This window comes from Ochotona curzoniae, unplaced genomic scaffold (genome assembly GCF_017591425.1).
Source record: "Ochotona curzoniae isolate NIBS_2020 unplaced genomic scaffold, NIBS_Ocur_1.0 contig_883, whole genome shotgun sequence".
In the NCBI taxonomy this organism is placed as follows: domain Eukaryota; kingdom Metazoa; phylum Chordata; class Mammalia; order Lagomorpha; family Ochotonidae; genus Ochotona; species Ochotona curzoniae.
This window is the reverse complement of record NW_024466599.1, coordinates 62,861,030-62,881,001: the sequence shown is the minus strand read 5'-3', so window position 1 is coordinate 62,881,001 and position 19,972 is coordinate 62,861,030. Positions and strand designations below refer to the sequence as shown.

The 19,972-nt window shown below is 54.0% G+C and overlaps 1 protein-coding gene and 1 pseudogene across 3 annotated transcripts; both read right to left on the bottom strand.

Moving 5' to 3' along the window:
• Positions 1-41: 41 nt before the first annotated feature.
• On the bottom strand, positions 42-12,427 carry RTKN (rhotekin). Of its 3 annotated transcripts, none has more exons than XM_040994115.1 (12): positions 12,317-12,427; positions 5,178-5,377; positions 3,937-3,998; positions 3,786-3,839; positions 3,570-3,687; positions 3,195-3,404; positions 2,554-2,648; positions 2,337-2,443; positions 2,014-2,142; positions 1,524-1,692; positions 1,310-1,414; positions 42-710 (listed from the first exon to the last, which is right to left on the bottom strand). In XM_040994115.1, exons 1-12 carry the CDS (start codon positions 12,425-12,427, stop codon positions 379-381), a joined length of 1,692 nt encoding a protein of 563 aa, XP_040850049.1. In that variant the 3' UTR covers positions 42-378. The 3 variants fall into 3 exon arrangements, with proteins under 3 accessions (XP_040850049.1, XP_040850050.1, XP_040850052.1); XM_040994116.1 differs by lacking the exon at positions 12,317-12,427 and adding an exon at positions 10,248-10,319; XM_040994118.1 differs by lacking the exons at positions 42-710; positions 12,317-12,427 and adding an exon at positions 729-897.
• Positions 12,428-14,401: 1,974 nt separating this feature from the next.
• On the bottom strand, positions 14,402-17,191 carry LOC121164988 (annotated as a pseudogene).
• Between the last annotated feature and the right edge of the window lie 2,781 nt (positions 17,192-19,972).

Genomic DNA, 19,972 nt, shown 5'->3' with positions numbered 1-19,972 from the left:
CAGGGCTGGGGTGGGGTCCAGAGCAAGCCAACAGTCACCCATCCCCAAGAACCAGGGGAAGGCTGTTGTTAAATAACTTTAATGGTCAGTGTGGAGTCCCAGGGAGGTGCACTTTCCCATGGCTCCCCAAATGTCATTTTCAAAGCTGGTTAATGCAGGGAGGTAGGGTAGGGTTGCTTCCAGTTTTCTCCCAGGAAACCTTTGGGGAATCCCAGCCAGTCCCTTAGTACCATGGCAATGACAGCTTAGGGAGTCTTCTGCTTCCCCGGTCCAGCAGAGGAAGAAGAGGCCCAGCAGGGCAGCTTGCTGGGGCAGTGCTGCAGGCAGCACCCACTTGCACTTGGGTCAGTTTCTCTTCCGGCCAGATCCACCTTTCTCTCACACTGGTGACTGGAGCCAAGTGCGGGGTAGGCCTTTGCTGCAGAGGCCACGGGGCCGTGGGGATCGCGGGGGAAGAGGTGCAACTGAGCGAGAGGCCGCAGGGCAGTGATCCAGAGGGACTGCATCCAGGGAGAAGGTTCGGGGTCGCCCCCAGGCCAGGGGCTGGGTCCAGGCTGGAGCTGGGGCCACTGAGGCAGCTGAGCAGGGGGTAGGCAGGGCAGGCTGTTCTGTAAACATTGCTAGCCAGGGTGGGGGCGTCTCCAACCTCGCACCCTCTCGCTGGGCCAGAATGTCTGTTACCGCTGCGATGTCATCCAGCGGCTCAATAGCTGTGGCACCAGGAGAGGGGGTGAGGGGAGGGGGCTGGTCAGAGGTCAGGCCCAGGCCTCCCCAGCCCTGAGCATCACCTGTCACTGTAATAGGAGGAAAGCAAAGTCTGGATCTCAGCAGAGATGGCGTTATCGTGCAGGAGCAGCCCCTCACCTGGGCCCCCGGAGGCCAGTGGCTCTGACAGGACTGAGACGCAGGGCACAGAGCAGAGGGGGAGAAGGAATAGGAGCAAGAGTGGGCGGAGAAACCGAAAAAGAGGAGAAAGCCATGCGAGGCAAGGGAGGGGCCAGAGAAAGACAGGAATCCGCATGCAGAGAGGAAAACAGAAAAGAAGACGTTAGGAAAGAAACCCGTGAAATAAATCTGGTTCATTGTAGGTCAGCTTGAAACTTTGGTGGAAGAAGTTCTCTAGGAAGAGTTGGAAAGGAGAGAGGACTTTGCCAGGCTGGGGGGTGGTCATGGACTTGGGGCCCCAGAGGTCTGCCTTAGCTCAAAGTGTGCTTTCTGCCTTTCTGTGACCTGCCTTCCCTGGAACTATACTCCACCCACCAACCCCCCTTCCCCTCCTGTTAGGTCCCCAGAGCATGCACCCACTCACCCATTTCATGATATAGGGAGCCCTGCTTGGCCAGCACTGGGGGTGGCTTCCGGGGGGCAGGAGTCTCGAGTCTCATGATCTCATCACAGCACTGCTTCCACTGGCCTGGAGGAAGAGCAGAAACTGGAAGAGCATGCCAGGCTGCCCTCTGCCACAACCTTCTCCTTTCCCTCCACTGAGCCAAAGAACAGACCCAGTCCCTTCTCTCTCTTACTCATGTCAAAGAAAAGCTGCCACAGGGCCTCCCTCCAGCTCTGCAGGGCTTCCCGGCTTTCTGTCTGAAGGGTGTGCGTCACCTCATTGTCCCCATACCGGTTACTGATACTCAGGCTGAAGGGCCGACCTGAGGCATGGTCCAGCTCCCCTGCCCGGACCCGGGTCTCCTGCGGGAGAGAGAGAGGACGTCGTAAAGGTTGAAAGTGAACAGAGGGGCTTGTGGGGCTTTGGCTGAGCCTTCTCATCCGCCTATTGCTAAGCTGAGTGGACAGAAACAAGGGCAGAGGCAGGATGAGGTAAGCAGACATGCTAAAGCCTGGGAAGAAGGGGCTTGAGCGAGCAAGGGAAGGACAGAGGCAGGGCACAAACACAGGTGCCAGCTGCATACTCCCACCCCTCTGAGAGACCTGTACCCACCCTCCTGGGGCCTGAGGGAGAGGTCCCTGGGCCCAGAGACCTGGCAGCCTCATCTCCAGGGGACCCATCACCTTGTTGATGGCAATAGTAAGCAGTGGCTCCTGGCCAGAATCTGCATCCTCAGGTCTCCGGTAGCAAAAGATGCTTGTGCCCTTCAGGACTCCATGGACCCGTGTCCAGCATTGCCGCTCCCCAGCTTGCTGCATCAATGATTCAACATTTCCTGGGCCACCTCCCCCCAACGATGAGCAGTACCCTCTGTCCACCCTCCTCCCACCCTCTACTACTCTGGCCTAGCTGTCCCCCTCTTCCTCCACCCAGATCTGCTTTCTCAGTAGTCTTGTCCCTAAGGCACCCAGCTCCTGGCTCCCTCCCACCCCACAGGGTTCCTCACCTGCACCCTGAGGGAACCACTTGCACTGGGCTGAGTCATGCAGAGAGGCTGGGCTGCCAGGCGACAGCACACACTACCATAAAGGGGCAGCCAGGCAGGGTTCTCCTCTGGGGGAGGAGGGGGAAGACATAGATGGTGAGGGTGGAGAGTAAGAAGGGCCCTCCTTCCCACATCCAGTGTCCTCATGGTGCAACCTCTTCCACACCCACAGACTCACCGTGACTGGCAAGAGTAAGGTCGTGTGTACGAAACCCGTCCTGCACTGCCGCCAGGGTGAGCACAGTGTGAGCCAGGAGGTGGTAGCGAGGACCACTGGAGGGAGTGTCAGGTGCATTAGAAAGTGGGTGATGAAAGGGCTGAACAGGGCTGCTCACTGTTGAGGCTGCCCCACATAGACCTAGCTTGCCTCTCCAGCAGGGTTGGGAACATAGATTGAGCACCCTGGCCCAGGCTTTAGCTTGTTATCTCACCGTAGCCACACAACAACCCTGTAAGGTTAGTGGCATGCTTCAGGTGACAGATGAGGCAGAGAGGTTAAGGAGTTTGCCTGTGATCTATAGCCACTCTGAGTTCTGGTGGTTCCGCAGGGTGCTTCCAGGTGCCTTATAAGGCACCATCAGGGGGCCTGCACCACCTGACTCCAGCTCAGGAACTCCATTCTATTCACACAACTCTCCCTGCCTTCCTAAGGGGTCTCCTGGGCTGGCCAGCTTTGGGGGACAAGGACCAGAATGCCTCCCAGCTGTGCAGCCACTGCTCATACATATCTGTCTGCAGGTCCTGGCAGTAGTGCAAATGGGTTTTGTGCACTCAACACATCAATCCCTGCCAGCAGAACACAGCCAGGGAGGGCCTTACCCCACAGCCGGGGTGGGGAGCAGGATGGGGCTGCCCCCTGAGCTGCCAGCACTGTCCAGCGATGCCCGGACACGCCGCCCTGAGGAGCGGCCCAGGGAGCTGCTGAGTTTGGTGGCTAGTCTCTTTGGGGCACCAGTTAGGGCACCCTCCTCTTCCATGCAAGCTCCATATAGCTCCAGCCGCAGTTCAAAGTCAGGCCCTGCCTCGGTGCTACAGTAGTGCAGAAGGAAGAGAGAAAAGTGGTCATGAAAATCCCAGGAGACAATCCAGGGCAGTTCTGCAAGGAAGGCCTATACCCGTGTCCCTTCTCTGCCCACTCCTTCCTCAAGCAATTTAATTGGAAAGCTGAAGGGAAGCCCAGGGAGGAGGACTCACAAGAGAACACTGTTCTGAAAGGAGATGTCCGTGAGGGTCCTGTCCACCAAGATCATCTCTGTGTCCTGGATCTGTTCCCCAAGCTGCAGCAACAGGAACACGGCCCAGCGGTGCAGGTCTGGGGACAGAGGGTTGAGCTGGCCAAAGCCCACCCCCCAGCCTCCAGCCTCTAGCCTTGGGGGGGCCTGGGCTTGCCCCAGGGGATGTGGAACTCACCACCTTTGTTCTTGAAATACTCGGTGTCCTTCCACATGAGTGGGATCCTGAGGTCTGAAGGGCAGAGGGATGGGAACAGACATTGAGATGGGGTGGGACACCCTGTGTGTGGGTGTCAGGTGCCAGCATCCCAGGATGCTATGCTGCTTACCAGAGATACAGACACGTCCACGGCACGGGGAGCGCTCAGCTGGTGGTCCACTGTCAGAAGGCCTGTGGGTAAATCAGCCTGTTGGCCTGACCTCCACACCCATCCCTTTGTTTTGGGTCTCCCCAGGGCCAGGGTGCCAGCCACCAGATCCCCAGCCAAGCCCAGGACAGGGCTGAGAATCTATGAGAAGGAGCTGTCAGCTGAATCCAGACTGGCCGGGCTTGGGGAGCTTCAGAACACTTGAACCGCATTAACTTGCACTCTGGTACAGGGCTCCTCCCCCTTCAAGCCAGACCCCCCTCTGGAACAGTACCAGGAATAAGCAGGGCCTTGACAGGCTCCCTTCCAAGAGATCTTTATTAACTCCCAGCTTGGCACAGGTGATGGGAACAGGGCACAGGGGGACAGTGCAAGCTGTCCTTTTAATAGCACAGAGACTGTTCTTCCTTCCACACTGTCACTGCCACAAGAACTGGTTGAGTCAGCCAGAAAAATGTTTGAACTCCATGGAAAGCAAAGACGGAAGAAGGGGTTATTTGTGTTCCAGTGCTCACACAGCCCCCTCTGGCCCACAACTGACCACTATCGGACCCTAGACCCCAGCCCTTCTCTCCGCCCTACCCATCATCAGGACTTCCTGAGCATGTACCCCACTCCTAAAGGGGCTGGCCAGCTTAGCCCCACCAGGTAACTAATGCAATTCCTTCCTTGTTGGGCCCCTCCTGGCAGTGGCCGGGGACCATGTTCCACACAGCCTTAATGAGGCAAGCAGGCTCCTCCAACACAAGCCAGTTTTCCAGATGATCGATTCACCAAAATGGCCAATTCTCAGAACAAGCCTTTTGTCCAGTGTTTTCTCCATCGGATTCATGTTGCCACAGCATCACCTCAAACATCACCACGGGCTGTCAATCAGCAGTCTGACGTCCAGGTAGCTTGGGTTACACCACCAGAAGCTGGGCTCTTGGAGGATGCTCAGACACATTTGGCAAATGGACCATTTAGTGAACAGCTTTAAGAAGATTCTCCTGTTCAGAAGCCAGCCAGCCAGACTCATCAGCTCACAGGCAAGGCTTAGCAAATGCAGGGCTCTGCAGTACTCCTTGCCTCTCAGATGGCTGGCTGGCATCACAGGCATTCCCAAGCAACAAGGACAGCCCCAAGGTGTGTCTTCCAGACAGACCCTGGGGAGGCTTGGTGGCGGTGGAGGCCCAGGCACACCGCCCCTGCCCCTTGCTTACCGCCGGCCTGTCTTCCCCAGCACCTGCGCCTCCTTGCGCCGCTGTAGCTCGCCCATGTAGCTGAGGATGCGGCTGTTGCACACCAGCAGGCTCTTGGTGGCCTCAAGTGCCTGCTCTCGCTGGGAGCAAGCTGCCAGCAGCTTGCAGGCCCCTTCCCTCATCCGGATCTCATGGTCCAGCTTCCTCTGCAACTCCGTGTCCTAGGCAAGGTTAAGGAAGGAGGCAAAGGAAATGTCAGTCAGGGGACAGACTGAAGCACCCTCCTCCTCCCCCGCTCCCCACCCTCCAGTTCCCAAGTGGGCTGCATTCCCCAGGAGAAACTAACAGGAAGCTAATGTTTTGGGCAGTTCAAGAATAAGCATTGAGTTTCAGCCCAAGCTCCCCAACAATAGATGGAGACGCTCTGTAAAAACACAGATGTCCTCCTACACCAAGGGTTGGGAGGGAAGGTTCCTTCTGCCTTGTTCTGAGTGCAACTTAGAAGTCTGTTAAGAAGAACAGATTCATGTATCCTGTGAGCCAGTTCTGCAATACCTAGGAGTTATCCTCCTGATGTAATCACAAAATATAATTGGAAAAAGTCAGACTGCAAAAGTATTAATTGCAGCCTGAGTTTAAGCACCAAAACTAGGTTATAGACTCATAATATCACAGACATCAAAGAATGAGGTAGACACGTGCAGACATACAACCCAAAACAGTGATGAGAAAAAAAAGAATCATACCATTTGCTCAAAATGTGTATGCATATGCATGCATGTTTATATCCACATATACACAGCTATGCATTTTTACATAGAGAATATTAGTGGATCGTTTCTCGGCCTTTTGGCTAAGATCAAGTGAGAATACTAGCAGTTGAGGGCCAGCAAGGGGAAACAATTATGATACTTTGTATATACTCTTTTGTACTTTCTGAAAGTGTGTTGCCTTTTTAAAAATAGTAAACATTGAATCTTTGGAGTTAGAAATTATCCAATCCCACGTAAAAGCTCCCCAACTGATGCTGAAGTGTGGCAAGGGCTAAGGACCAAGAACTAAAAGGGCTGGACAGAGATTCAAGGTCGGCCACCAGAGCTGTCCCTGAAGATTCAAGTGACATCTAGTTGGCAAAGGCCAATGGAGAAGGAGCTGGCCCATGCTGCACGGAACCCCATACACATGCCACATAAGGGGATCCACCACATCCTGCCCCCTGCCCTGCCTCCCACAGCTGGGGCTTGTGCAGAAGCGCTGAGAGGGATGGCCGAGGCACAGGTCCCGGTGCTTACAAACCCCGGTTTCCCCATCTCTAAAATCCCCGGCTGGGAGAGTCCAGTGAGATGCCGCCTAGCACAAAGGAGCCGTGTGTGATGGGCATGTTTGCTTTAACGCTGTCACACTGGCAGCAGTGAATCCTGGAGCAGCCCAAGGCCTCCCCCCCCCCCCATCCCACCGAGAGGCGAGATATGCTAGCAGGGATGGCTGCCCCCTAGGTGCCAGCTCATGGCCTAAACACGCTCCTAGCTAAGGTGATCTGGAAAGACTCATCTAGTCACTGTTACAGATGGAGCCCGGGAGACCAGCAAGACAGTCAACCAATCAGACAAGGGGGCGTGGCCACCCCACCTGCCTTGCCCTCGCACCCCTCCACCTCTCCAGCCCTGGCTGCTGCCCCTGGTGTCTCCAGCCTTCCAGTCTCCAAGACCTAAACGCATTAAATATTCTCTCCCCAAAACTTTGTCCACACTGCCTGCAGGCTCTTCCTTCACCTTATATCTCCTGGGCCAATCTGCTGGATCACACTTGCCACCACCCTACACCAGGTACCATCCATTCGCTTTCACCAACCGGTTCCCAAAGCTCCCTCCACCAGGAAGCCCTCACAGACTGCAAAGTAACTCCCAGCTCAATTTTGTAAGTCTGCATCCAGCTTCCACACTGCCAAGCTTCTCTGCTTGCCGATCGTCACCCTAGTCTGCACCCAGCTCCTTCCCACTCCAAACACTCCAGATGCCTGACAGCCGATGAGCTCCTGGCTGACCTCCTAGCCCTGTCTCCCACCACCACCACTCACGGATTCTTCCCTGGCCCTGTCCATTGCGCGTGTGGGATCCGGGGAACTGCCAGGGCCCCAGGGCGGCGGGGAACCAGAGGGGCAGGAGCGCCGGCGGCGGCGCAGCCGCACCGGCCTCCGCCCTCCCGCGGCGCTCCGGGCGCCCGGTGACATCAGCTCCCAGTTGCCGCGAGAGTGGTCCAGGGGCGCAGGCGGTTCCTCTGGGTGCTCGGGGAGGGCGCGGCGCGACGCAGTCACAGCGCAAGGGAAAGGGCTAGGGCCCCGCGGGAGGCAGCTGACCCCTCCTACATTGCGTTTGTCCTCCACGGTGACCTCTTGCCCCGGGACGTGGGGTTCTATAGCAGGACTGGGGCCCAGCCTCATCTGCCACTTCCCCATGACCTTGCGGCTCCGGATCCACATTTCCCACGACCTGGAGTGACCCCAGGAACGCGGTTCCCACCCCGGGAGCAGAACTGAGACCTCCGTCTTGCCACCGCGTGGGATAGGTCCTAGGGCTTCCTCCCTGTCCCCAAGCAGGCGGACTCTCCTGGGAAAGCGCCCAGAGCTGGGAGCCAGCCGACTTGGGGCCCAATTCCAGGCCCCCGCCCCCTCCTCTCCTTCCCTTCTCCTGTCCCCGGGGCTCTGCTCTGTTTCTCATCACCTCTGCTGCGCTTCCCAGTCTCAACAGAGCCCAGCTGCAGACTTGACAAGTGGGTAGGACTTCAACTGGGAGGCTTCCTGTGCAGACTAGGCAAGTTTCCCACCTCCACAGCATTATTTGTGGAGTCAATGAGAGAATCTAACCTCTACTTGTCTGCAGCACATATTTAAATAAACAAGTTTCTCTCACTCTCACCTCCCTTCTCCCTGGAACTTAAATCGCCTCCTCCAGGAAATCTTCTTGGATCTAGTTACTTGCCCAGGACTACCTCTCTTGCATGCCAATGGCTCTCTTTGGAAAGTCTGATGACCTTGGGTGGGTTCAGGACAGCATGCTTGGGCCCAGTGCAGTAGCTTAGTAGCTAAAGTCCTTGCCTTGCATGAGCCAGGTATCCAGCTCCCTGCTTGTGACCTGGGAAATCAGTTGAGGACGGTTCAAAGCCTTGGGACCCTGTACCCTCATGGGAGACCCAGAAGAAGCTCCTGGCTCATGGCTTCAGATCAGCTCAGCTCCAGCTGTTGTGGCCACTTGGGGAGTGAACCAGTAAATAGAAGATCTTTCTCTCTGTTTCTCCTCCTCTCTATATATCTGACTTTCCAATCCAAATAAAATAAATCTAAAAAAAAAAAAAAAAAAAAAAAAAAAAAAAGACAGCATGCTTAGTCCAGGGCAGGAGACAAGGAATAGCATCAGGGAAAACTAAGACCCTCATCTGCCTTAGTGGGGAAAAATCACATGGAGAGTGGGGGTCAAAGGGTTAGTCCCAGGATGCAAGATTTAAACATTGAAATACCCAGACCAGCTCCATGCCAAAAAACCCACACAATGCTGACAAAGCTTGGTGGTGAAACACACAGCAGACTGTCATCCAGCACTTGACCTGTGGGTAAAGCCACTGAGGAACTGCACAGTTCACTTTATTGTGTTGCAAATAACTGAAGTTAAAGTTGAAGCAGCCACGAGAGATTAGGACCACACACAGGACTGGGAATGGCAAATGGGTTTTGTCTCCTGTGCCAGCACAGGTCAGCTAGGCACATCAGAACTGTAACAGGTTCATCGTGACCAGCCTGTATATTAGCAAAAGGTGGCACACAAGTGAGATAAAGTGGCCACCTCCAGAGGCAGCTCAGACCAGGCCAGGAGTCCAGCATGATGTGCTCCAAGGATGTGCTAAGGCTTCGGAGGCCACCTCAGGGTGCGCTGGTCAACAGCAATTCAGGGTCTCCGATGGGACTGGGAGAGGGTGCAGCATGCATGTAGTGAGCTGCCACTGCGTATCCGCACTCTTGGCACTCTTGGCACTCCAGTCTCTGATCTTTGGTCCGGCAGTCTCTTCTCCAGCCTCCTCTGTCTCCCCTCCCTTAGGACAGAGCCGTAGCACCCAGTTGCTTGGCTGCGCACCTGGAAGTCCTCCTAGGGTTCTCCCTGTACTGCCACTCCTGTCCAGTCACTCCACCAACCCCAGCAGATCTACCAGCATCCTATGAAATCTACACCCCACTAGGATCACTCCCCTACAACTGTCACACTGTCACACCATCAGCCACCCAGCCATCCCACTCACGCCCATGGCAGCCAGCACTGGAAAACACATTCTAGTCCGCTGCCTGAGGCCGATCTCCACATGCAGAGCAAACTCAGGGTGCCTGGTCCACCTCCAAGGCCTGCGTGACCCAGATCCTGCCTCGCAGCTCCATTTTAACTCCTGCATCCCAGCCACACACCGGCTGGGTCTTTCCCTCCATCTGAGCTCAAACACCCCCTGACAGGGGTCCCCCTGCTCTCCCCATCGCACACTGCCTCGCCCATCCAATTCTGACAACACCCAGCATCTCCATCCTAATCCTGCCACGTGCTGCGGTTTATGTGCTTGCCTTTTCTCACCAGAATTGGCCTTTCCTGTCTTGTCCACTGACCTTTGACATGACCTAGCAAGGAGCTTGGTCTATAGAACCAGCTCCACAAATGTGTTAAAGGATGAGTAAACTGATCAGCCAGCTCCCTCCCTCCTCCAGGGCCTGCAGAAGTCCTGCTTCCCCTGGGCTACACTCCCCTTCGCCCTGCCCTAGCCAGGCTGCATCCTCCCTGTTAGTGTCTCCCATGTTGTATTCTCTCCTTCCCATACCTACAAGGAGCCCTGGTCCCCAGAGCTGACCTCCACATCCACCTGTGGACTTCCAGAAATCGTGAAGGCCTCTGGTGCCAACACAGTGCTCTGGTCAGAGAACCAAGCCGGTGGGCACATGCACAGCCACCTGTCCCATTCCCCACACTGAGCAGGCCCCGCCCCACACCACCCTCAGCACCAGCAGGGATGAGACAACAGGGCCAAATGTGGCTGGGGCACCAGCACGGGGGGCCACATTACCTCCAGACTGAGTGCCATCTGCCGGATGTAGAGCATATTCAGGTCCTCCAGGATGTGCAATCTGTCCTGCATCTCTCTCTGCACCCCAGGGCCCCTTCCCCGGACGACCCCTCCGGAGGGCTCCCACAGTTCCTCCTCCCACTGCTTCCCTGGTCTTGAAAGAGGTGGCCAGCTCACGGCAGCAGAACTGGCAGAGGCTGCCCCCTGGCCCTCCACACTCCTGCTGGACCCCTCTTGGGTGCGGGGACGAACTGTACTCTACCGCGGCCAGGAAAGGAAAGCGAGGTGAGAAAGGAGTGAAAGAGTCGGGGTCCGGGAGGGGAGGAGGCCAGCTGCCCAGCGGGCTCTGGGCACACAGTGTCCAGGCTGGCTTTGGTGGCAGCTGTTCTCCCAGCTGTGGAAGAAAAAGGCCCTTTCATTCCCACTCTGGCCCCTCCCCAGCCCCCGCCCACATCCCTGGGCAGTCGGACAGAGAACCTGTGTGCCCAAGAGGGCAGTGAGGGGCAGGCACAGCTGGAAGGGGGCGGGGCGGGATGCCTCCTGCAGCCTCCGCAGGGCCCTGCCAGGGCCCTGGGGGATCCCCGGGAGAGGTTCTGGTTTAGTTTGAGAAAGTTAGAAAGGAGAGCCACGGAGACGAGGACTCAAGGACTGAACCCAGGGAGTGGGACAGAGAGGTGAATCCCCGAAGTGGCACAGACCCCGGGGCCAACTCGGGGCTCCCATCCAGCCCGCCCCACCCGAGGCTCAGGATTACCTCGCTTTTCCAGCAGAAGGGAGGAGAGCGCGGGAGAAAGGCTGGGGTGTGCCTGCCTGCGGCTGCCCCCGCTCCCCTCTGCAGGCCCCTTCCCTTCCAGACAGGAAACCAGCCCCGATTCCCAGCCAGCTGCAACCTGCCCCCGCCTCCCGCCTCCACTCCAGGCCCACGGAGTCACACACACACACACACACACATACACACACTCGGCTCACTCTCACACGCCCGGTAGCCCTGGCCGGGCCCTGCGGCTCCGTCCCGGGGCAAATCCGCACGGGCCGATCCGGGGGCGGCCCCAGTTCGCAGGCCCCTCCTCCTGGCCCGCGGACCTCGCCCCCTTCCCGGATTGCCCACGCGGGCCCCACGCGGGGCTCTAGGGCCAGGTGGCTCAGGGGTTGCGACAAAAGGCCTCTGCCGTCAGTACCAGCAGCTTCTGACTCCAAGAGAACTCGGGACCCTGAGACCCGGGTGTGAAAGAGCCTTTGTTCTGAGCGGGTTGGAGGGGAAGGACAGGAGCCAGGCCTGGAATCCCGGGCCGGAATGAGAGGGGGCCGGGCGCGTGGCCCACCTCCCTTAACCCTTTCCAAGCCCCTGAAGGGAAGGACCGCTAGGGACTGGGTGTCCCAAGTGGGAGGACAGAGACGCCTTCGGAGTGGCCACTCGCCCTGGCAGTCCCAGCACCTGCCCAATCTCCTTAGGAACTCGCAGGTAGAAGGGGGACTCAAACGCCTCCAACCCGGAGCCAACTGGCCTACCCAGAAGCCGGAGTCCTCTTCCTGTCCCTGGCAAAGAGGTCGGAAAGTTTGGGTGTGGCACATAACCCCCCCCAAAGAGTTAAAAAGGAGACTGCCTCCACTGGCCCTAGCACAAGGGGAGCCCTTTAGGGAGGACTCCAGGAAAGCAGGCAAACCTTGGCCGGCGGTGTAGACCGGGTGGCTGCCGCCAGCCCAGCTGTAGGATGGTGCTGGCGGGCAGGGCACAGCGAGTGAGCACCCATTGCACTTTGCCGGGGGTGGGGAGCCAGACCCAAGACACATTTTGTGAATCAAACCTGGGGAACCCCTAAAATTGAAGCCAAGTCAGGGTTTCCCCGCCCCCGAGGGCAGGGAAGGCACCTCTGCGGAGCCCGGGTCTGATCTCAGGGCAGACGGTCCGCACCTTATTTTGCTGCAAGTCAACAACTCCTGGCCACTTGGTCCCCAGACCGTGGCGTCTCCGCCCCTCGGGGTGCGCGCAGGCGGGGAGTAGTGGCCGGGGCGACCAGGGCAGCGTGCGTGGGCCCTGCCAAGAGGCTGGCAGGGCGCGGGGCACTCACCTCGGGCGGGTCGCTGAAGACGCTCAGTCGGAAGCGGCCGCGTTTGAACTCCATCTCCAGGGCGGATCCCCTGGCCACAGTGACCCGGCTTCGGTGGTTTCGGGAAAACATACTGTGCCTGCCCTGTGTGCTCCCTGCCGCACCTCGGCTCTCCTCTCTCCTAGCTTCTGTCCCCTCGACGCCCGCCCGGCCAGTCCAGCCCGGAATCTCCCGCTGCCGGGTTCCCAAACCCCGCCCCTGGAGTCAACACCTGGGCCGGGCAGGGCGCTGCACCCTCCTCTTCCACCCCCAGCCAAAAGCCCCGGCCCGCCCAGCCGGCACTCAGAGACAAGCAAGCAGGCCAGAGCCAAGAGCACCCTGCACCTCTGGATCACTGCGGGGGCGCACTCTGTCTTCCGTCCTGGGTCGCAGGCACCTCACCTGAGCTCAGAAAAGCCCCACCCCGTCAACCGCTCCCACCTGGCAAGTGTGGAAAACCCCGAGGGCCACAAGGATTTTTGCGGGGCCCTGGGACTGTCCCAAGTTCACCCCCAGACAGCCTCCAAAGGGACTCTGTCGAATCCTTACAGTCCCAAGTATCCCTTCCTTGCCTCCCTTTCAGGGCTGTTTGCACCTGCCTAGTTAGCCCATTTCCTAAGCCAGTGTTTGGCACCCTGTTCTGTAAAACCTCACACCCTACTCATTGATCTTTCTGCACTTCGGTTTTTCCATCTCTTTGCTGGAGGTATTGTAATGATCACTATGCCTTAAACTGGTAGAATCTCATGTGCAAACCAGTGTAAACAAGGCAGTACCCTAAGGTAGAGAAGAGACAAAGTCACAGACCTCTCTCTCCCTGGACTCACACCTTAAGTACCTGAAGACGGTGAGGTCTTTCTTCATCTTAGAGTTGATTAGCTCTCAAACTGCCCTGGGTGGTTGAGACAGAATGGCGACTCTCGGTTCCTGCAGAAACAGGGTCATCCCATCCCACACTCCCCTCCTCTTCTCCAGGAAGGCCAGTGGAAAAAGAAAGGCAAAGGATGATCTTGCTGTGTGTACCTCTTCCTTAAGGCTTCTGACCTTGCTGAGGAGAACTTTCTTTTGGAAAGTCTGGCTTCAACCTCCTTGACCAAAACAGGAGATTTACTGGCTTGTGGACTGAGATGTCCAGGGGTTAGGCTTTCCATGGAGCTTGTCCCAGCCTCCTGTGTCACCAGGAGTCAGTCTCTTCCCACTGCTTGGTTCTTCTTTTTTTTTTTTTCCATGGTGGCTTCAGTTTTCCTAGCATAACAACATTGCTGCCAAGAAAACCTCTGTGCCTACATTTCTTCAGGCTTAACTTCAGTTGAAAAGAGAACATCTGTTCCTTGAGCCTCCAACACATCTGGGATTCAGAACGAGTCATCTGGGATCACTCATCCCAAACCAAGCCCCGGCGCCAGCCATGAATTCATCACTGTGAGCTCAGGGTATTAGTTGGCCAGGCCTGGGTCACATGCCCATCCCAGCAGACCAGCTAGAACCCAGTGAGCTGGGAGCCAGAGAATAGAGGAGAAGAAAGTTGCTTCCCAAGAAGTGATCTAGGCACTATCCTCTGAGGGGAAGGGAACACATGGCAGACCAAACGCAAATATCCAGTACTCACTAACATTCATGCACACAGGGAATCCTGGCCAGCAGGAAGAGAAGATCAGGAAATCTAGAAACTCAAGAATGTATAAAGCCCATGGCATCTGAGCTACGCTGAGGAAGATGTAAGCGAGCCGAAAGGCAAAGAAAGGCATTTTTCATCACCTCAAGTATTGACAGTCACTACAAGGCAAGCTCCCCAGGGAGGAAGGGTCTGTCTTGTCCACTCTTTGTTCCCCTGCCTGGCACACTGCAAGCACTTAGTGGATATTAAGTGCAGTAAATCAACAGGGGATGCCTGGAGAAGCAAGCCTACTCAAGGGCCCTCGGGTGAGACCATCTGCTGGACTCCCAGTTGCTTCACAAGCCCATTCTTTCAGAAAGAACCCATTCTTTCAGAATGAAAGCTTGCCTGGGCTGTGGGGATCTGAAGCAGGTGTTGGAACCTCATGCCTTGTCTTCCCCCATAGGCCATCACTGCCCCCGCTCCTCCTCCTCCTCACTGAACCTGGGCTCTGTGAAAGGACTGGCAAGGCCTGAGAGGAGGTAGAGAGAGAGTGTTTGAGAAGGCAGCTGAAATCATGTTCTGCCTGAGTTTGCACTCACTGCCACTGTGACTGTTTTGGAAGGGAACGACGGTGTTATTCCGGTTTCCCTTCATGTCCTGAGACCCTGGGAGGCAGGCTACTTGGAAAGAATAGACAGGCTAAAAGGAGTCATAGTCTTGGAGGTAGAGCCATGTAAAATTGAGCAGGCCTCATTTGCGTTGGCCTCTGGTGACGGCATGTCTGGTAACAGTTCCAAGTGGCACCTGGCATGCCAGGAAACAGGGAGTACCCATGTCTGACCATGTCTCTATTTCTGTCCCTATAAAGCCACCTCTAATCACTATCATTGTATCATGTTTCCACTCTCAGTACTATTGGCATAGTAAGACTCTGAGATTTAAACTTTATGAATTCATGGGCCAAGTCAAATTCAAACCACAGCACAGGGTCATGTGGTAGAGATCATAATTTTGCAACAGCCTTTACAATACAGCAGTTGGAGGAGTCATGGAAGGTCAGACAAGCCCGTTAACATAGCTCTCAACGGGCCCGGCGCGGTGGCGCAAGTGGTTAAGTCCTCACCTTGCACGCCCGGGATCCCATATGGGCACCGGTTCTATCCCGGCAGCCCCGCTTCCCTTCCAGCTCCCTGCCTGTGGCCTGGGAAAGCAGTTGAGGACAGCCCAAGGCTTTGGGACCCTGCACTCGTGTGGGAGACCCAGAAGAGGCTCCTGGCTTCGGACCGGCATAGTATCGGCCCGTTGCGGTCACTTGGGGAGTGAATCATCGGATGGAAGATCTTCCTCTCTGTCTCTCCTCTCTGTATATCCGCCTTTCCAATGAAAAAAATAATAAAAATAAATCTTTAAAAAAAAATAAATCTTTAAAAAAAAAAACATAGCTCTCAACTAAGGGACGAGACCCAAGGGCCATGACTTCCATGGGCTTATTAAGTATTTATTTGAAAAACACTTGAAAGCACACAGTTTTACAACATTGAAGACTTTATAAAGGCTTTAAAAATGATTCAAAATATGTCTTTCCCCAACTTCAATTCTATTCCTAGAGGCAAATCCTGGGTTTGGTGCCATCAAGTGTGGAAGCCTCCCACTGGCTAGTGAGAGATCAGCACTGATATCCACAACCAAAAATATTCATTGTTCAGCACTATTTTCATTTAAAACTAAATTACTAGGGACTGGTGTCACAGAGCAGCAGGTTAAGCTGCCACCTGCAGTGATGCCAGTTCCAGACTCAGATGCTCTACTTCCAATCCAGCTCTCTGCTATTGTAAATGGGAAAGCAGCAAAAGATGACTTAAGTGTCTGAGCACCTACCACCCCCGAGGGAGACCCAGATAGAGTTCTCAGCTCCTGGCTCCAGTCCCAGTCCTGGCCACTGTGACCATGTGAGGAATGAATCAGTACATGGATGATATTCTCTGCCTTTCAAATAAATATACATTTAAAAAAAAATTAAATGATAGAGACATGGGCTTATACTGTGACATAGCAGGTAAAGCTGATGCTTGTGATACTGGGATCCAATATGGACACTGGTTCATGTCCCAGCTGCCCCATCTCCAATCCAGGTCCCTACTAAGAACCTGGGAAAAACAGCAGAAAATGGCCCAAGTGCTTGGTCCTGTATATCCATATGGGAGACCAGAAGAAGCTCCTGCCTCCCAGCTCCAGTCTGGTCCAGTGTTTGCCATTGTAGCCATCTTGGGAATGAAACAGCATATGAAAAATCTCTTAGCCTGGTGCAATTACTAATTCTCCACACTTAAACACCAGGCTACCATACAGGAGCCTGTTTGGGTCCTGGCAGCTCCTTTTCCCATCCAGCTCCCTATTTGCGGCCTGGCAAAGCAGTCAAAGACGGCCCAAAGCCTTGGGACCCTGCACCTGTGTGGGAGACCTGGAAGAAGCTCTTGGCTCCTGGCCTCAGCCTAGCTTAGCCCCAGCCAGTTGGGCCCTTTGTGGAGTGAACTAGCAAATGGAAGATATCTCTCTTTCTCTCTTTCATTCTCTCTGTAAAACTGCCTTTGTTTTTCTTTCTTTTCTTTTCTTTTTTTTTTAAGTATCTGCAAGAGAAATTTTTTTTTAAGATTTATTTATTTTTATTGCAAAGTCAGATATATATAGAGGAGAAGAGACAGAGAGGAAGATCTTCCATCTGTTAATTCACTCCCCAGGCGGCCACAATGGCCAGAGTTGCACTGATCTGAATCCAGGAGCCAGGAGCTTCATCCAGGTCTCCCACAGGAGTGCAGGTTCCAAAGGCTTTGGGCTGTCTTTGCTTTCCCAGACCACAAGCAGGGAGCTGGATGGGAAGTGGAGCTGCCGAGATTAGAACCGTTGCCCATATGGGATCCCGGCACGTTCAAGGCGAGGACTTTTAGCCACTAGGCCACGCTGCCAGGCCCTAATCATTGGTCTTAAAGCATTATAACCAACAATGCCATGCTTGTCTATGATCTCTCCAATATAAAACCACATCCACACTCCAGTAACCACCAAATCATCCTGCACAGCTTCTTAACTGTGAGCCCCTGAAGCTACTAGGCTTTGAATCGCTGTAGGAATTCCAGCAGGGCTTAGAAGCAGCAGCTCAGCTTTGGTGTAGTGCCAAAATGTAGCCAGTCAAGGCTTCAGGTAAGTCACAGTAGCATTCACCAGCAGGGCGCTGCAAGGTTATGGACAAACTGGGCCATAGTGGTAGGCTGCAGAGGCGTAAATCTGCCTTTTGAATAAAAATAAATAAACCTTAAAAAAAAATGCTAACTGGAATGTCCACATCCCATGTCAGAGTGAGCAGGCTGGATGGTGGCCTCTGGTTCCTGACCTCAGCTTTCTGCTGTGGCAGACCTGGGAAGTAGCAGTGATGGCTCACGTAGATGGTTCCTGACCCTCATGGGGGAGAACTGGACTAAACACCAGGCTCCAGGTCTTGGTCTCAGCCTTCCACAGCTGTTAAAAGCATTGAGGGAGAGAATCAGAGGAAGGGAGCTCCTCCTGCCTCTCTCTCAAATGAAACAATAATAAGGATCTTATGATTAAACAAATTACATTAAAGGAAAGGTGGAAAAAATAGTGAAAAATCATCATTTTCTAGTTATCCACACCTTCAGTGTGTGTAGGTACAAATGCCATAGTTGTCTGTGTCTGTGTGTGCACATCTACCAACTCCGTGCTCACTGATGTCCCGTTTGAAACCATCCATTGTTATGCCCAGTGCCATAGCTTAGCGGCTAAAGTCCTCACCTTGAACACACCGGGATACCATATGGACACCAGTTCTAATCCTGGCAGTCCTATTTCCCATCCAGCTCCCTGCTTGTGGCTTGGGAATGCAGTTGGGGATGGCCCAAAGCCAATATGGGGTCCTGGCTTCATATCGGCGCAGCACTGGCCATTGTGGTCACTTGGGAAGTGAATCTTCAAATGGAGGCTATTTCTCTCTGTCTCTCCTCTCTCCACCTCTCTCTCTCTCTCTCTCTAACAACTAGCCATTGTGGGAGTATTTACACAACAGAAAACAATGGGACAATACAAATCAGAGCTGTTCTTTTCCTAGGAAGCTTTTGTTAAACATTTACCAGCATGCCAAAGACCTGGCATAGAAATTTCTTAACTTTTTTCCCTTTGCTTAGTCTGTACTCCTTAACTGGGAAGCAGATCTTTGTGGAAGAGGAAATTAAAATCATCAACCTGTTTCTGCACAATCCCCCACCCTGGACTACCTGGGTTGGGTGAACCCTGGCCACTCCCTCCTCCCCGTCTCACTTCTTCACAGCTCCAGGGGTAGGCACCCGGCCTCACCCGGCTAACTGGATTGCTCCCAACTGAACTTTGAATTCTGAGGAAGTGCAGACAAGCCCCAAGGGAGAGTTCACAATGCACTCATTGCACCTGCAGCCCCTGAGGAGTGGTGGTGATGCCAGCAAAAGAGCACCTCATCAGCAAGTTCCACAAGTATGACTTTAGCATGACCTCGGCAGAACCTCAGCCCTGTACTGCCACTTGACCTGCTTGGCTCCTGATCGTCATCAAGGGGAGCCCAAAAAGAAAAAGGAAATACTGGGAAGCAAAAGTGCACTTGAATAATGATGAAGACACGTCAAAAGGATACAGAATTCAGCTTAGAGGAATGCCTACTGCTCAAATAAGGGACAAATTTGAGCAAAAAAAAAAAAAAGCAATGGGTTACAAACCATTGATAAAAATAGGAATCCATGTTTTACCAAACACACTTTTTTAAATAAAGATTTTATTTTTTATTTTTATTGTAAAGTCAGATATACATAGAGGAGGAGAGACAGAGAGGAAGATCTTCCATCCGATGATTCACTCCCCAAGTGAGTGCAACGGCCAGTGCTGCGCCGATCTGAAGCCTAGAACCTCCCCTAGATCTCTCACACGGGTGCAGGGTCCCAAGGCTTTGGGCCGTCCTCCACTGCTTTCTCAGGCCACAAGCAGGGAGCTGGGTGGGAAGTGGAGCTGCTGGATTAGAACCAGTGCCCATATGGGATCCCAGAGTGTTCAGGGCAAGGACTTTTAGCCACGAAGCCACACCGCCAAGCCCTATCACTCTTAAAATAAATATATGGGGAAGAGAAAGGTCTTCTTCACAGGAGAATGACAATACATATAAATGCAATAATAGAAACAAGAAGCAGCATGAGGCAATCATTATAGTACATTGATTCATATGGTACTCATCAATGGATTCTACCGCTGTATGGGTGGAAGTCTGATGAGGAACTACTATGTTGCAGCAGTTTCGAAGTATTTCCCAGACAATACTTATTATTATTATCAAAGGGAAAAAGTGGAAGAAAATGGTAGACACTGTCTTATCCAGCTGCCCAAGGTTAACCTCATCCATGCTGGCTGTGAGTTTGTGCCTCCTCATGTGACACACTTAGAACACAGCACATTTTTTTCTGTTTGGTGATCATGCTAAGAATTTCTAAGTCTCGACCTGGGCAAACACTACACAGGCTCTGGTTAAGCAACATTCTACCAGGACGCATTCTTCAAAACTGTCAAGGTCATAAAGGATAGATAGGGGTAAGAGAGAAGGTTCCAGATTACAGGAACCTGGTAAAGACACAGAATGTGGGATCCTGGACTAGAAAGAAAAAGGAGACACTGCAAAGTTGGCAAAATGTGATGAGGGTCTCAAGGTTAGACAGTAGTATATTAGCAAGGTCAGTTTCCTGATTGTAAAAATATTACAGCACAGTGCCCGTGTGAGGAAAATACAAAGATCTTCAAAAAATTTCAGGGTGGGAGAAGCACTTGGCACAGCAGTTAAGTCACTGCTCCGGATGCTCACATCCCATGCTGGAATGCTTGATGTTTATCCAATCCCGCTTCCCACTGCTGCATACCCTAGGAGGCAGCAGATGTCGGCTCAGCTATACGGCTTCTGGCTTCAGGCTGATGCAGCCCTGGCTGGTGTGGGCATTTAAGGAATAAACCAGCAGATG

What these genes read in the sequence shown, in the direction of transcription:
- RTKN (XM_040994115.1), bottom strand. Translation starts at nt 12,427, where the DNA reads ATGTTTTCCCGAAACCACCGAAGCCGGGTCACTGTGGCCAGGGGATCC. An exon ending in GTGGTTCCCTCAGGGTGCAG is followed by an intron (nt 2,143 to 2,336) that starts GTGAGGAACCCT and finishes TCATTGATGCAG; the next exon opens with CAAGCTGGGGAGCGGCAATG. An exon ending in CTCCCTATATCATGAAATGG is followed by an intron (nt 711 to 1,309) that starts GTGAGTGGGTGC and finishes CTGGTGCCACAG; the next exon opens with CTATTGAGCCGCTGGATGAC.